Source organism: Megalops cyprinoides, chromosome 15, assembly GCF_013368585.1.
Source record: "Megalops cyprinoides isolate fMegCyp1 chromosome 15, fMegCyp1.pri, whole genome shotgun sequence".
Lineage (NCBI taxonomy): Eukaryota > Metazoa > Chordata > Actinopteri > Elopiformes > Megalopidae > Megalops > Megalops cyprinoides.
The window spans coordinates 23,158,188-23,175,163 of NC_050597.1; the positions used below are offsets into that span (position 1 = coordinate 23,158,188).

Genomic DNA, 16,976 nt, shown 5'->3' on the forward strand with positions numbered 1-16,976 from the left:
ACGCGTTTGATGAGTTGGAGGAGCTGTGCCGGGTTATATCTTTATTGCTTAGGTGGGGGGGGGGGGGGTCAATGAAACATTCCGGTAAACGTTGGGTTCGGACGAGTTTTTATTGCATTTTTTCCACCATTTAATCCTGCTCAGACATTGCAATACACTAGGTATACACAGGGTACAATGCAATTTTTTTTCTCTTAAACAAATTTTCTACAACAAATTTATCAAGCTTTTGCACCAGTGCAAAACTTGCGTAATACAATGACACAAGAAAACCGCCAGTTAGACTATAATTTATTAAACCTCCCAGAAGCTTTTTCGCCAGAGCTTCTATTGGCACATATATTGTTAAGCTTTATAATCTTACATATACAAAAAAAGATTAAGTAAAAAAAAAAAAAAAACGGATTGAACATGAAGCAAGCAAATGCCAACGATGGATATCTGCCAGACAAATGCTCAAATCATTGGCCAAACAAAAAAAAAAAAGGAAAACCTCATTTGAGAGAGTGGTGAGATAGAGTGTGGTGCTTTGCTGCCATCCAGCGGCAGGAAAAAGTAGTGCAATACAGCGGAGCGAAGGGGGGAAACGGCAAGGTGCCGAATGAAGTTTTTCACCAGTCCTGGCTGGACTTCTGCTTGATGAAACGCAGCGACAGGTAGTACAGCAGCATGAATGCCACGCAGACGGCGATCAATACCAGGTAGCAGGAGTAGAGCGGGTACTGATTCATGTCCATGGCCTCTACCACCTGTTCAGAACAGACAAAGCTTACGTATTTAAACAGCACAAGCAGGGGGGAAAAAATCGAATCGACGACAAGCGAACCGGAACATCTGTCCCATTTGTCCGTTGCTTTCTAAGGGCTGGCTTTTTTTTTGCTGAAGAGTGGATTGAATTGAAATGAATGGGGCTATGGGGGCATTGAGCGACTCACCGTAATCCCGTCGACATTGATGGTGATGTTTCCGATGGCGACCTGGTACTTGAGCCCCCGGAACTGCACCTGCAGCAAGCCGTCGAAGCCCCAGCGCATGAAGGACGCGTAGGAGAACCAGGAGGCCACTGGGAGAGAGCCACACCACACAGTACCCTCAACACGCATGGTTCAGGCAAGGAAAACTCCTCAACAGACTGTATATAGACCTCATAGACTACAGAGTAGCAAGTGGCAGAAGACAGAATATAAGGCTTTCAACTTGGGGGAAAGGAGCAGGACTTGTAACTGAAAGGTTGCTGGTCTGATTCCCCACAGGGGCACCGCTGCTGTACCCTCGGGCAAGGTACTTAACCCACAACTGCCTCAGCAACTATCCAGCTGTATAAATGGATAACATTGTAAAAACCTGTAATTGATGTAAGCCGCTCTGGATAAGAGCGTCTGCCAGTAATGTAATGTAACCACAGATGAATTAACAGCAGTTGAGAAGGTCTCTTCAAATTTTGGGTGCCGCAATGTCAAAATTGTGTGGTAGCGTTGGACAAGATTGTTGAAGATGGACAAAAAGGGCCTGGAACAGTGCCCACTTGGGGTCAGTTTCCCTGACAGGCAGGACGGGGGTGGGGACCAGGCTCACCCAGCCACATGTTGTCCAGGCTGATGACAAAGCCACCTGTGAGGTAGAAGACGGTGAAGAGGGCGTTGCCCATGAAGGCCGAGGTCTGCAGGGTGGGCAGGGCAGCAGCCACAAAGAGCGCCATGGAGCGGCTGCAGTACACCATCAGCCAGATCAGCAGGAAGTTGAGCAGGAAGCGGTCGGGCGCCCCGTTCAGACCCGCCAGCCAGTAGATGGGCAGGCCGTAGACCAGCGTGAAGGCACAGTGCTCGGGCAGCTCGCCCAGGATCTGGGCGAGGCGCACACGGGAGTCACATGACACTCATGCACACAGTGTGGTCTGACAGTTCAGTCAGTTCTGAAAATATTCTAACACTCAGTGCTCTGTGCTTTTTCACATTGCATCCCACCTCTGTACAAACATGGAGCTATACTGACCCCTGGTGGTCACAATGAAAACTGTTGACTTCTCTGAGGAAAAGCACAGCCGGACTATGGAAATGCAAAATTGCTTTGACAGTTTCTGTAATTTGGCAGTTACCTTGGCAAAGAAGTATGATGTGACTGAGTACATTCCATCCTCTAGTTCGTGATACAGCATGGCTCTTTCAGAGTGGCCTGTGGAAGTCAAATTCAACACACTTAGATCCAAAGCTTAGCAGAATCTTAAGATCTAAATGCTGCACCTACATCACCTAGACACCTGACCTGTGCACAGGTCTTATGTGATAATGACATAAGTAATGCTCATCACTAACGCTCTGATCACCACAGCAGTGTGTCACCTGTTGCAATGGCTGAGTCTTCATGGATCCCAGAACGGGAGGAGCTACAGTGAGCTGTGAAACCCTTTGATTGGTCTGAATACGGACGTCACTGATAACGCACAATAGCACCTCCAATGGTGGGGTGAAGCCTCATGAAGCCTCACTCTCAACTACAGAGCTGGCTCTCGCTCAATAGCTGAAAGTCTGACATTGTTGAAGCGCTGGCGGCAGTTGTGATTGGCGGCTCGGCCTGTCACTCACACTTGGCGATGACGTCCAGCACCACAGCAAAGGGTGTCAGCGCCCCGATCATGTAGAGCAGCGCCACGGTGTCCTGGATGGAGAGGCGCTCCTCGCCCGCCCCGTAGTAGAGGAAGCCGATCAGCAGCGACATCAGCAGAGCCTCGAACCCGTGCACCAGCAGCGTGACCAAGTCCCGGAAGTCATTGTACATCTGCCGCCTGGGACGAGATAGAGGAGCTAGGGCACAGGAGGGCAAGGTGTGTGTACTTGTGTTGGGTAGTTACATAGAGCAAGAGAGTATGGAGAAACTGTATGGGGAAGAGCTGGTGTTACATCAAGAAGGGAAGGCATTTTGCAGCACACTCTGGCAAGGGCTGGCCTACCTGAGCAGGATGGAAAACTGGTGCAGTCGGCCTGGAAGGCGGTCCTTGTGATTGGACACGTTGATCACCTCCTCCTGAGGGTTTGAGGGAGTGCTGTCCGGGAAACACAGAAAGGCAAGGAGCTTGAGTCAGCACCCAGGACAGCTGAGGTCATTCAGGGGTCATGCGCAAGCGCCCCAGTGTGGCTAGGCTGTGGATTGGTTAACATATTCTGGGATGGGCCAGACCCAGTGTGGGACTGGGTGTGATGGAGTGGGTACCTGAAACTCTCAGGGGTGATGCTGGACTCCTCTGGCTTCCACATGAAGTCCTCAGTGTCCTTCACGTTCTCCAGGAATTGTTCCGCCAGCACCTTCGCCCGCGCCAGGCACTCTGCCTCACACTCGGGAGAGCGGCGGTCGATACTGATCAGGTCCACTGTGGGGGAGGGGCACGGTCAGGGACATTCACAATTACATGACATTTCATTACAGTCATTTAGCAGAAGCTCTTATCCAGAGCGACTTCCAACACAATAGAACGTAAGTGTATCCATTCAAGTTAAATGAGCAACAGTGTCAGACCAGGCTAACAATACTCCCAGAGCAGTGAGTGTGAGCATAACACTATTCAAGCCCTACAACAAGTTGTGCAACCTGACTAGGACGATGGGCAATTCTAACAAGCACCAAAGGACCTGAAAAATTGAACTAGCCATAGGGATCCATCTCCACCCAGGGGCAGGAAGCCCCGCCCTCAACTCACCATAGAAGTCGGAGGGGTTGCAGTAGCGGGGGCAGGGGTGTCCCAGGGCGGTGAAGTAGGGCACCATGTCCCGAGCTGGGCCGCAGTACACCGCCGACCCGGAGGACAGCAGGACCACCAGGTCGAACAGTTGGAAGATGTCTGAGCGGGGTTGGTGGACCGACAGCAGAACCAGGCGGTTCCCCCGTGCCAGGCGAGACAGCGTTATCACCAGGTTATGCGCCGTGAAGCTGTCCAGACCTGAGGTGGGCTCGTCCAGGATCAGGATACCTGCACCCAGGTAACGGCACACAGGCAACGTGGAGCACAGGTAGGACAGCACATAGCACACAGGTAACATTCAAATCAGCACAGCTGTGCACAGAAGACATGGCACATAGGCGACGTATCACCCATGCAACATGACTCATAGGGAATTTATTAACTGTGGACCTTACACACAGGCAACACAGCACATTTAACATGGCAGTCAGGTGACAAAAATACTGTACATACGCTGATATTTATGCAACACAGCACACAGGTAAGATGTCATATCGGTTAGCACCTCTATGTACAGATAACGGATAAACACAGATAAGCATTTTACCCTAGATAACAGCTACACACAGGTAACCCAGTGCATTACTGTACACGCACCCTGGTAACCTAGGACCCATGTACTAGTTGTGTACAAAGTGCTCATTACGAGGACTCCACTGGGACTCACCAGGGTTCCAGAGCAGCTGCACAGCGATGCTGACCCTCCTCCTCTCACCCCCGGACACGCCCCGCACGTATTCGTTCCCCACTCGCGTGTGGGCACACTGCCGCAGCCGCAGTTCTGCGATAACGTCTTCCACCTGCGCAGACAGAGCAGGTGAAGTCACATGTCTGCGCAAATGGCACTCAGCACATCTGCATAACTGGACCTCTTCTTTGATGGCATTCTGTGCTCTGTGTTTGCCTATGATGACATAATAGCTGCTCAGGTCATATGACCTTGGCCTGCTGGCCTATTCCAGGGCAGCGGGCAAGGCCTACCCTCTGGTCTCGCTGGGCCTGGGAGAAGTGCGTGGGTAGCCGCAGTTTGGCCACGAAGGCCAGTGTCTCCTTCACGGTGAGGTGGGGCAGCAGGCGGTCATCCTGCCGCACGTGGGCAATGCTCTTCCGCACCAGCTGGGGCGTGCTGGGTCGCCCGTTTATGAGGACCTGACCCGACTTCACAGAGCCGCCCTCGTCCCGGCACGTGATGATGTCCAGCAGGGACGTCTTCCCACAGCCTTAGGAAACATGGACAGATGAACTCATCTTTAACAAACCCCTGCTCAGACACAATGTGAGATCCCTGTGAGATCCAGGCTGGCCTGCCCCCTGCTGGCGGGAAGGGGGGCTGGACTGCTCACCTGAGCTGCCTATAACAGCCAGCATCTGGCCACTGCGTACACGCAGGTTCAAGTTCTGGATGGCCATCTGCTTAACGCCATGCATCTCCCAGGGCAGCTTAAACTCCGACAGCTTCTCATACCAGGGGATCTGTGCTGCAGTGTCCACCTGTCCCATACGCACACACACAAATCTCAGTATCAGTAATGATGCAGATGCACATTCAAAATACCAATAATGAAGCACATAGCTGGTGGTACTCCTACGCTTAATTATTATATTTTTTATTGTGATATTAATGAGATATTAGCCTGGAAAAAGTGAGGTGATTAATTCAGCTTGTGTGAAGCTGAACACACCTGCAACCCGCTAATGTGAACCATAAGCCAGCCAGGACCACCTAATTGTGAAGCAAAGCCCAGCCAAACCCCCCTAATTTGAAGCAGAACCTAGCCCAAGCCCTCAAATATCCAGCAGAACCCAGACAGAACCCCTGAATGTGAAGTAGCACCCGGCTACAACCCTCACAGATGCTGCTTGAAAGGCTGTGGCCTTCCTGGGTCCTGACTAGAGCTGCTGGTGGTTATATGTAATACAAAGCAGGGTCAATGAGGCAATGAGGCAGGTTCTTTCACCTGGTAGTGCAGGTCTCTGATCAGCAGCTCATTGCGACCCCCGCTGTAGGTGAAGTACAGACTGCTGTCTTCGTCTGCTGTGGAAAACAGCTGATCCCTCCGTTTCTAGAGAGCAGAGGAATTAGAATTAGAATTGGAACGCGCTGCATCTGCCCGGCACAGTGTTACACATGCACAGGAGACAGTACTCACAGGGGATACGTCATACATACTACAGATTCCTGTGAATGGGAAATCCACAAACACCGTACTGTATAGTGACAATACTGAAGGACTGTACTGCAAGACAACGTACTGTGAACATCACATAGCGGTGTTGTGAAAGAGGCTTTAATCATGACTGCCTAGTAAAAAAAGATTGATATTTATGAATGAGTCAGCGCTGTATGACTGAAAGACAGATTTGTAAAAACGCAGTGCTTCCTATGTGTATATATGTAGCTATGCATGTTTGTATTTGAGGACGATAGTGTATCCTCAAAAACTTTACATACAGTCCATCACCTGTGACCTCCGGCCTGGTACCAGTGACAGCAAATTGTTTTATATCTCAATCAACGGCAATTATGTACCCATAAACATGTGGAGCAAGTACCAAGGGTGACGTCTTAATAATTGTACTCTTGGCCTTGCTGTGATGGCGCTGCCGAATCTGGGATGCCAGGAAAATCTTCTCTGCACCTTTCTCCAGGATCAGGGAAGAATTTCATGGAAGGGTTTCTGATTGTTCTGTTTCCTCTGGAGATGTACCCTGTCCACCGCCCTGTGACAATACCACTGTAAAAACCTACTACAAAAAATGCTATTTTTTTCTTGATTGATTGGATGATAGCTTGAGCTACACCTGAACAATTCCATGCTCGTAGATCTAAACTAAATGGCCAAGTTTGCTGGATGTCTGGAAAGAGGGGTATTTTGCTCCAGCCTTGATAACATCCATTCAGATTGTCCAAAGCTGCAAATTGCAGTGTAACAGTTTTTCATTACATAAGAGAAAAGTTGCTGGATAAGATGCTTCCACACAGAGGGCTATTATCGGTTAGAGCGGAAACAGTTAGCACTGCGCAGTACAGACCCACCACTACTGATCTTCTCGTGCCACTTAATAATAACACTGTGGACACTTTATGGACCTGGGCTTGGATCTCTCTAATAAAAAATGATCTCTTTTAGTCCAAATCAAAATCAATTTGTCCTTGAGAGAGAAGCCAAAAGATAAGGGCTGCCACCAATGCTGATCTCCAGTTAGTCCAGAGTTCAGATCACAGCATGGAAGTCTGCAATTATGTAATGTCAAAAAACGTTTAACTGTCTCAGCAAGATGCATAGAGCCCCTTGCTTGGTATTGTTCAGATTATAGATAGTAGACACTATGACGACTGGCCCAGGTTGAGTCAAAATAACGGACACGGCAGAATACTTGCTAACATACTAACTTGCCTTGCTAGCTACATTTAAAGGAATGAGAGAAGTGCAGGGAAGATGACCTTATCCCTGTATGCTTATTGCTTTTTTCCTGTGTTTGCTTTAGGTTGCTGTGCTACAGCGAGGATATCGAAGACTCACCACCTTGGGGGTGCCAGAGGGGTCGGGACCCCCTCCCGAATCGAGGCCTTTCTCTTCGGACATCACAGCGGCGGCGGAGTGCAGACGCTCCTGTGTGTGCTCCTCATGCTCCCCGCGGCTCCCAGACCGGACTCCTGCTCCTCTTTCTCCCGTCCCGGGGACGCAGAATAAAGGCCGGCCCCCTGCAAGGGGGGTTTGTCTTTATACAGCCCGAGAGCAAAGTCCCCTTCTGATAAGGGTCCGTAAACGGGCCGCTGTTTATGGTGCCAGCCCCCCTCTCTGTCGCAACGCGCCGCGGAGTGGCCAAGAAGTTGCTGCCGCCGCTGCACAGACCGGACGAGCGGACCCACGCCGTGGCCATGAGCGCATCGTACTCCCTGTCGGGTGGAGGGGGCGAGGCGGAGACCCGGGCGAAGGAGTCCTTCAAGTTCGTGCCAGAGAAGACGGCAGCACACGGCCCGGCTCACCCGGCCGACGCCCGGCCCTCCTGCTGTCTGAGTGTGAGCCAGGTGTCCTACACCGTCAGGTAAGAGCCAGCCGTCTACCAGCCGTCTAGGATTGCCTACCTACCTACCTGACTTCACCAAGAATCCTCTGTTTGCTTACTTACACACCATCCAAAAATGTTAAATTCAACTTAAATTCAAGTGACACTTAACAAGTACACAGCTACACAATTGAAGTCTCCCATCTATAGAAGTTTAAGTAAGAGTCACTCAGGTATCCTACATGTTACATAAGACTCCCTTGGTGTCTTTATTTACAGTACAGACTTTACAGGGTCTACTATATCATCCCTGTATGCCACTATATAAACAGATGATACCTGAACTGTTCTGCACATGTTCTGTAAAAGCTGAATTACTTGTGCCACAGAGCTAGGACAAAACTGAACAGTAATACGGATTGTTAAGAGTCTACTGGTAAGAAACTTGTATTAGGGATGGTTTTCTGTCAGGTAAAGATTTGTAGCTCTCTGTAATGTCTCTACACATATGCATTGTCAGTAAATGTTGCTCAATAAATGCATCATTTAGTAATTTAGTAAATGTAAATGATTCTTAGACAGGAATCAACTACTCTCTACTACTACACATTCAGGTAAAACATACAGTTTCAGCCCATATGCCATTAGGTATAGATCTATCTGGTCCCCATCTCTAAGGTAGTACACCTTGGCTCTGGCCACATATACATTTGATCTGTTTTGGAAATGATCTCTAGTAATAGATGACAGATGAAGATCATTAGGATTTAAGGAGGATTTTATGGGATTTGGTCAATGAGCCTGTAGAGCTGCCGTAATTATCATTATTGATGTAAATGCACAGTAACTCTGTGCACAGTAACTCTGTGCACTGATTCTGGTGTGTGTGTGTGTGTTACAGTGAACGTGTGGGACCATGGTGGGATCTCCCCTCCTACAGGAAGAGATGGACACGACAGATCCTCAGAGACGTGTCCTTCCACGTGGACAGTGGCCAGATCATGGGAATTCTGGGAAATTCAGGTGGGCACTACAGCTGAGACCCAGAGAAAGGAGAAATTCTACTTTCCTCTGTTCCAATACCCATTCCACCCAGCACAGTGGCAAGACTTAGTTTTGACTGTGTGTGTGTGTGTGTGTGTGTGTGTGTGTGTGTGTGTGTATGTGTGTGTGTGTGTGTGTGTGTGTGCGTGTGTGTGCGTGTGTGTGTGTGTGTGTGCGTGTGTGTGTGTGTGTGTGCGCGTCTATGTATTGCAGGATCGGGGAAGACCACGCTGCTGGATGCCATCTCTGGCCGCATTGGGAACACAGGCACCCTGCTGGGTGAGGTCTATGTAAACGGAAGGAAACTGAAGCGCGAGGAGTTCCAGGACTGTTTCTCCTATGTGCTTCAGGTACACACACACACACACACATAAATGGCTGTCACTATGTTCCTACTGTTTGCGGCGATGCCTGTGGGGTTTAACTTTACTCACTTTAACCTGTGTGAGACAGAAGAAAGTGAGAGTGGGTGAGAGGTCTAGGCTGCAGGGGTAACCGGCGGCCAAGCTTGCGAAGACGCACCCGGAACCTCAGCACGGAGAGACCGCTGTCGAAGGGGGCCGGATTAGCCAGAGTTACAAATAGGTTCCTCATAATCTTTCCATGGGCTATTCAAGTGTATCCAGCGCTAAATTAAATAATCGAGGATAAACTGCAGTCATTTGAAATAATCTTTTATTTTACTTCAGAAGGCAGATAAAATCCACAGCCCTCACCAGAGCAATAAACTAATCCAGCCATTTAATTTTCTTCATAAGCTTCGGATAAAGCGGTGATATCAAATCTCAGACTCATTAATAACGAGCCGAAGCGGTTCAAAGTGTCTCAGGATTGAGGTGCTGAAGTGGCAGTGTCGGCTGGAGTGAGTGCACAGTTGTGCAGGCATAACAGTTTTACTCACAGCACTCGAAGTGTTCTCTGTAAACACACTCATACACACATGTACGTACACAAACATGAACATGTGAACACACATACGTACATGCTCGCCGGACTAAAATGGCATGAGGGACAAGTCTGAAATTAATCATTAACAATGATGTCATCACACAGACTGTGTTAACCCACAACAAACACATGCGGTAGACGTTTAAAGCCACAATGCAGCCACCATTCATGGCCAAGACTGACTGGCAGACATGCAGAAGAAGGGAACTCAGGCCTCTCTAACCACAATGCACTTTAGCTTTCACTTTCAACACATTTCACATCAGTTTTTTTTTTTTTTTACCTCTCACACAGTATTCATCTCTAACTAGCACCTTGCATGGTTAAATGAAATGTTCACGACAAAGGGCATTGTGGTAACACTGAATAAAGGCCCTTGAGAAAAAGGACATTCTTTCCATTTTTTTGTGAGTTGTTCCAAAGTGCCTATTATAACCAAATTAATGGAACTGTAATCCCGGACTTCCGTCCACATTCTGTCCTCCTGTTGCTCTCTCCTAGAGTGACAACCTTCTGAGCTACCTAACAGTGGAGGAGACTCTAACCTTCACAGCACAGCTGGCCTTGAGACGACTCTCCGCTGAAGCAATCCGCAAGAAGGTACACTCTGCCTAATCGCAGATATTGCATGCACTACCACAGATATTCAGATCGCTACTATAGATGCCCTAAGCACTAACATGGATATTCAGACCACCACAATAGGTACTCTGAGCACTACCACAGATATTCAGACTACTCCCACAGACAATGTGAGCACTACCACAAATATTCAGACCTCTACCATAGATGCTCTACACAAGCATTTACATAGTCAACCCAAAGGCCGCTCTAGGTGTGAGTCTTGAACAATTAAGCAAGGTGAGGTATAGACAGACAAAAATGACTGAGAAGGAGATATAGCGAAAGAAGAAAAGATGACATAAAAAAGAACAATTATAGCTGGTGATTGACAGATGGAAGAGCAGTATTCTCGGGGAAGCAAATGAGAGACAGAGAGGAAGAAAGTGACTTGAAGAGATTGTTGTGGTTGCCCTGTGACATGTGACCTCTGACCTCCTGACCTGAAGGTGGGGGTGGCGATGGCAGAGCTCAGCCTGGGTCATGTGGCCCACAGTGTCATTGGGGGGCGCATCTTCCCAGGGATCTCTGGTGGAGAGAGGAGAAGGGTGTCCATTGCTGCTCAGCTGCTCCAGGACCCCAGTAAGTGAGAGGGTGTTCTTCCACCTGCCTGCGTAAAAACACACACACACCCACACTCACACGCACACACAAATACAGATGAGTTTACACACATATGAAGGTTTGCATCCTCACATGTGAAAAGAACATGTCTTCACCTGGCCACCCACCCAAACACAGTGCACAACACCCAAGATTACCATCAGCAGCCACATTAAAGTCTATTGCCAAACCCTATGACAAACTCAGGGTGCCACAGTAACTCTCCACTCTGCCCTTTGGAGAGGCACAGAGATGACGAGACAGAGGGGAAATGGAACAGTGACGTGGGACAGGGTTATCGTGAGCGCTGGATTAAGCTGGGTCCTGCAGGGGGTCCCTCGTGTGGTTTATCAGAGTGGGGGGAGCCCGGCGGGGTCTCAGGACTCCTCTGGATTAGATGACCAATTTCCTGCCACGTGGACGTCCGCAATTACGAGGCACTCCCATCGGCCAGCCTTTCCAATCAAGCAAGAAATTAATTCATTAGAGAAGCACAATTAATTCCTCTCTTAATTTCCCTCTCCTTAATAAAAAGCAATCTTTTAATTGTTCTAATAGGAGAAATTAAGGGAAGAGAAAACAGACTTATCTCCAGAAGGGCTGATATTGTCCTCGAGAGAGGACTGAGTCAATTGGTAGTTTTCTTCTGAGAAGTTCTTGAACTTCTTTCTACGCCATTTTGTCCTGCTTGGTATGTGTGACCTCATAACGTGATGTCATTTTAATTTCTGTTACTGACCTGTCTTCACAGAGGTCATCCTGCTGGATGAGCCAACCACAGGCCTGGACAGTATGACAGCCAATCAGATTGTGGTGTTGCTGGCCGAGCTGGCCAGGAGAGACCGCATCGTCATAGTGACCATCCACCAACCACGGTCTGAGCTCTTCACAGTGAGTGAACAGGGAAGGCGTGTGATTGGCCAGTTGGCTACCTCGCCTTCCTTCATCCCTGTCACTCATTCATAAGCATTTTGTTGTCTTTTTAAACACGTATTGTCTTTTTGACTCTTTCACTTTTTGGTACATTAACTACAAAAAATTTATTTAAAATTTTATTGTGTATTACTGTATGCAAGCATTACCTGTGGCTTTGGTGTTTGAACTCCACTTGCATTTGCCTCTGTGATATGTGTATGTAAGTCTGCTTCTGTTTCTCAGGAGTGCGAGATTCACCTCTACTTATATTTCTCAGGTGTTCAATAGGATAGCCATCATGAGCCGAGGGGAGCTGGTGTTCTGTGGTCAATCCGGGGAGATGGTGGACTTCTTCAGTGCCCAAGGCTACGAATGTCCAGACTACTGCAATCCCTTTGATATCTATGGTCAGTCTGCCTCTCTAAAATTGAAGTTCAGATAATGCTTTATTCGCCTGACCACAAAACTGCTACAAATATGAAATGTGAAATATACAAAAACTGTAATGATCTCTCTTTCTTCCTCTCCACTTCTTAAACCCAATTCTCCCTTCCCCTCTCTCAGTCTTCCCCTGCTACCCTCTGAATGGCATCTCAACTCACAATCTTGCATTGCCCTCTGGCTTGTGGCTTCAGAAGTCTATTTCCCTCTGGTTAAACAGTTCATAGACAGTGCAAGGAGCAAGGGAAAACGTGTGTGCTCTGTCAGCATGATCTCTCCAACTGACCTGCCCCTCTTGTCTGGCCCGTTTGACTGACAGTGGACCTGACTTCGGTGGACACGAGGTGCAGCGAGAGGGAGGCAGCCACCTACGAGCGGATGCACGACATCGCCTCGGCCTACCGCAACTCCGACATCTACCGCTGCATGATCGACAGGATCCAGCAGAGCTGCCAGCTGCCTGACAAGCCCTGCATCCCCTTCAAGAGCAAGGAGTCGCCCAGCGGCATGACCAAGCTGGGGGTCCTCCTCAGGTAGCGCCTCAGAGCGGTCTTTTCCTGATGCACGCTCCTCTCACCTCTCCCATCTTACGTGTTAATTTTAATGTTATGGCAGAGTCTGCAGTCACTTACAGTAACTTTTTCTTTTGACTGTTTCCATTGATTGTCAGTCACCCACACCTATAACTGCAATTTCACTGCCGGTTACCACAGTGATGCTCCACCCAAGACGAAAACACACAGCCCTCTGCTCATGATAATAAAGTCCTCACAAAGTGTAGTCTGGTTGATCAGCTGTGCACAGGCACTACATTTTCGACCAGCTGAATGAGGCAGGCCTAACTCGAGTGTTAGCTAGCTGGGGTATAGGTGTTAGATCATGATGTGTAGTCGGGGTACATCCAAACTGAACAGAGAGCAGCAGTTATGCCACTAAGTGGTAATATAATTGTTACTCTCCGTATGTGATATCACTGTATGCTTTATGCAGAACAGAAAGATTAGAACAGATTATCAGGCTGAATAATGATGGGATTCACTGGGAGTTCCTCATCAGCATGCATTTCCAAGGCAGGGTTTGAAAGTGACCTTAAATCTTATAATCTAATAATCTTAGCTGGCCCTCTTTAGATACTCACCTCGTTCCTCTGGGTCACTGCAGGAGGACTGTGAGGAACCTGTCCCGTGACCGTATGGGAGTGCTGATGCGCCTCTCCCAGAACCTGATCTACGCGCTCTTTGTGGCCTTCTTCGTGATGAAGCTGGACAACGACGTCACCAAGGGGGCGGTGCAGGACCGCATCGGCATCATCTACCAATCCATGGGGGCGTCGCCCTACACCGGCATGCTGAACGCCGTGGCCTTGTGTGAGTTCGGGGGGGTGGAACCAGAAAGCTGGAGGATCCCTTTGGAGGGGATCTTAAAGTGTGTACAGGTAGTAAGGATGGGGACACAAACTTCTTAGACAGCCTGCATCAGTCTCATGACCAATCTGTAGCTTCCTGTCACAGTCAGACTGAGCACAGGGTAAGAAAAGGAGATTTTTTGTCTTCAGTCCACATTGAGTGTCTAAGATGTATCAAAGGAGTATAAAGTAGCTGTAACAATTTTATTCAAGTTGCAAAAGCATCCATTCTAATGTGTCTATTAAAAGTCTTAATAGCACTAATTGTAGTTAGCCACAACTGCTTCAGATAAGGAGTGATGTTACTACTGTTGTAGGACTAAAACTGGTTGCATGCAACGAGCAGTGGTCAAATTGTGATTTTTCTTTGTTGTAAGTCACAAATAATTCTCCCCTTGTTTTTCTACAGTATGTACTACAGTGACCCTTTCTTTTAATGTGTCTCCAAAACCAAAGGTCACTCATGGCAATTCATTCATGTTGGTTATGACTGTTGCATTGTTTTGCAATACCTGAATCACACAGGGCATGCGATTTCAGGGTTGGTTTGTGGATTTCTTCTCTGCTAGGGTAGACATTTGCAAGGGACATGTCAGAAATTGCACCAAGGTGGATCCAGCAATTGGTGATTTGGTAGCCTCTCACCGGCTCCATCCTTATCTGTCCTTGGGCTTATCACTGATGTACAGATAGGCTGGTAAACCAGGGAAGGCCAGACTTCAGTTGCAAAAGTCATACAAGCTGAACACCCAAACAGGGCCAAGCCCAACCCTGAAGAGACAGTATGCTTATGAACCTTGGCCAGATGCATCATCGATGACTGTTATAAAGTCTGCCTTTGTCATCTCTCAGGAAACATGGCAGAGGTCGGGGTTACTATCAGTCACTGTATTGTAATGCTGCATCTGCAAACAAAAATGAAACCCCTCAGGTTCCCCTATATCCAGGGGTCAAGTTAGCAGGTGGCTTCCGCACAAAGATGGTGAACATTCAGGTGAGGGTGATGGGATTTGTGACCAGAAGGATATCCTGCTGCTGTACTCCGGAGCAGCATACTTAATTGACTCATTTCAGTAAATAGCTAGCTGTTTACATGGATAATAATGTAAAAAAAAAAAGTCAGCCTAGTTATCTTACATCAGTTGATCAATAAAAAATGTACTGTAATGAGTGCAAATCTTAACAAGTTCTTGTTGTACCTTCAGTTCCTGCTCTTAGAGCCATTAGTGACCAGGAGAGTAAGGATGGACTGTACCACAAGTGGCAGATGTTCCTGGCCTACATCCTCCACATCCTGCCCTTCAGCATCATCAGTGTGTTTATCTTCTCCTCCTTTCTCTACTGGTAGGTTTTCCCCTCTGCGAAAGGACGCTTTTTCAAGAAATGCATTTGCAAAGTGCACGAGTTGGTCTCAGTCAACAACCAGTCATCTACCACACAATTACGATGGACCTCAAGGAAAAGGTCAAATTGCGTCTATCAAGTAGAACAAGTGGCCCCTCTGCTTTCTCACAGAGTGACGTGCCCTTCGCATTCTTTGTGTGAGTAATGTGATTAAATGTACACGGTGGAGACTTTCACAAACATGAGTTGACTCTGTGTGTGTGTGTGTGTGTGTGTGTGTGTGTGTGTGTGTGTGTGTGCTTGTCAGGACCGTGGGGATGTACCCAGAGGTGTCACGCTTCCTTTGCTTCTCGGGGGTCATCCTGGTCCCCCATATTGTGGGAGAGCTCCTTACCCTGGTGCTGCTGGGTGTGGTCCAGGACCCCAACATGGTCAACACCGGGGTGGCCCTGCTGAACGTGGCTGGCATCCTGGTGGGCTCGGGCTTTCTCAGGTGGGCTCACCCGTGCCTGCTCAGTTCCCGGGAGTTCCGGGTTCAGCTTTTCCCTCATAGTTCTTCCATCAGTGTGCAAATGCCAGTTCTTGGTCCCTGTCTGTCACCAGTGCTGTGTTCTAGGTAATTGCGTAACACAGATGTTTTCAGTTCTGTGTTCTGACAGAGACCATTAAACAGTTAAACAATTTCCAGTTCTGCACTGGTGTGCTCACTACTGGAGCTCTGTGTTAGGTCATACAGCTTCAAGAATACTTAAGAGGCAGCATATGAGACCAGTTTTTGATTCAACTTTGATAAAGATAGCATTAACGTAAAGGCAAAGTTTGTCTCGAGACTATTGATTCCATTTTCTTCTCTCAGATTTCAATTCTGAGTTAAGAATTTTCCCTCGGCTCGGAATTTCTGAGCTGGTACACAGTGGAGAAAAGTTATTATTTTCTTGGCTGTCACATTTGGGAAGCTTAGACATGAAATGATTTGTACTGAGTTTTAAGTTCTGCTCCCCCTCTGACTCCAGGAGCACCCAGCAGATGCCGGTAGTATTCCAGCTGCTCAGCTACCTGACTTTCCAGAAGTACGGCTGTGAGCTCCTCATCGTCACCGAGTTCTACGGCCTGAACTTCACCTGTGGTGAGTTTTACTCCACTTCCCCTCAAAGTGAGGAGCCAGAGCAGTCGGAAATACCACAAAGATGACTAAAGATTTCCATTGCTGGTTGGATACAGGGGTAAAGCAGATATGTGTTCAAATTTGTATCATTAGAATATTAGGTCAGCATGGACCAGCACATTTTACCCTAAAAATTAACCAGAGGAGATGGAAACTGGGCCAGTAACAAAGCTGCCCTTCTGATGGTTGTGCCAAGGGCTCATATCTCTCATACGCCCCCCTCAGGTGGCTCTGGGAACATCCCAGGATCGTGCATAATAAGCGACGGGTCTGCCATCATCGATCAGGGGTACCCAGGCGCCCTGTCCCGCTACACTCAGGACTTCATAATGCTCTACGCCTTCCTGCCCTCGCTGGTGCTGCTTGGCATCGTCAGTTTCAAAATCCGGGACCACCTCATCCGCCGCTGACCGCTCCCCTCCGACACGGGGTGGGGTCAGGGTCTCACGAGACTCCGCCCAGCAGGATGACTGTCGCCCAGTAACTAGAAGCCTGTAGCGGTTCGTTTTTCAATGAAGTCTGACACTGAGGGGAAATTCAAGCACTAATACCAAGATAGGACTGTGACCACGCACCTTATTCACTGTGAGTCTTCATTCGCTGAAGAGTGACTGGTATTGTCCTCATACAGCAAGGAGAGGAATTTAATTTTCTTGAAACATATTTTTGAAATCAGTCCCATAGCCTTTATGGTTGAGAGGGCAATTAATACCACACTGCCCTTTATTAACATACTGTGCTCTTAG

At 48.2% G+C, this 16,976-nt stretch overlaps 2 protein-coding genes across 2 annotated transcripts; one reads left to right on the top strand and one right to left on the bottom strand.

Moving 5' to 3' along the window:
• Positions 1-471: 471 nt before the first annotated feature.
• Positions 472-7,439, bottom strand: abcg8 (ATP-binding cassette, sub-family G (WHITE), member 8). Its single transcript, XM_036546760.1, has 13 exons — positions 7,258-7,439; positions 5,692-5,796; positions 5,077-5,224; positions 4,715-4,953; positions 4,401-4,533; positions 3,692-3,961; positions 3,208-3,364; positions 2,948-3,040; positions 2,583-2,782; positions 2,096-2,172; positions 1,576-1,843; positions 936-1,063; positions 472-749 (listed from the first exon to the last, which is right to left on the bottom strand). The coding sequence occupies exons 1-13, from the start codon at positions 7,318-7,320 to the stop codon at positions 612-614; spliced, it is 2,019 nt and encodes a 672-aa protein (XP_036402653.1). The 5' UTR covers positions 7,321-7,439; the 3' UTR covers positions 472-611.
• A 7-nt stretch (positions 7,440-7,446) lies between these two features.
• On the top strand, positions 7,447-16,946 carry abcg5 (ATP-binding cassette, sub-family G (WHITE), member 5). The gene is made up of 13 exons (XM_036546758.1): positions 7,447-7,783; positions 8,646-8,767; positions 9,002-9,138; positions 10,238-10,336; positions 10,807-10,939; positions 11,712-11,851; positions 12,153-12,282; positions 12,636-12,849; positions 13,478-13,683; positions 14,927-15,065; positions 15,373-15,558; positions 16,079-16,191; positions 16,456-16,946. The coding sequence occupies exons 1-13, from the start codon at positions 7,518-7,520 to the stop codon at positions 16,638-16,640; spliced, it is 2,070 nt and encodes a 689-aa protein (XP_036402651.1). The 5' UTR covers positions 7,447-7,517; the 3' UTR covers positions 16,641-16,946.
• The last annotated feature ends 30 nt before the right edge of the window (positions 16,947-16,976 follow it).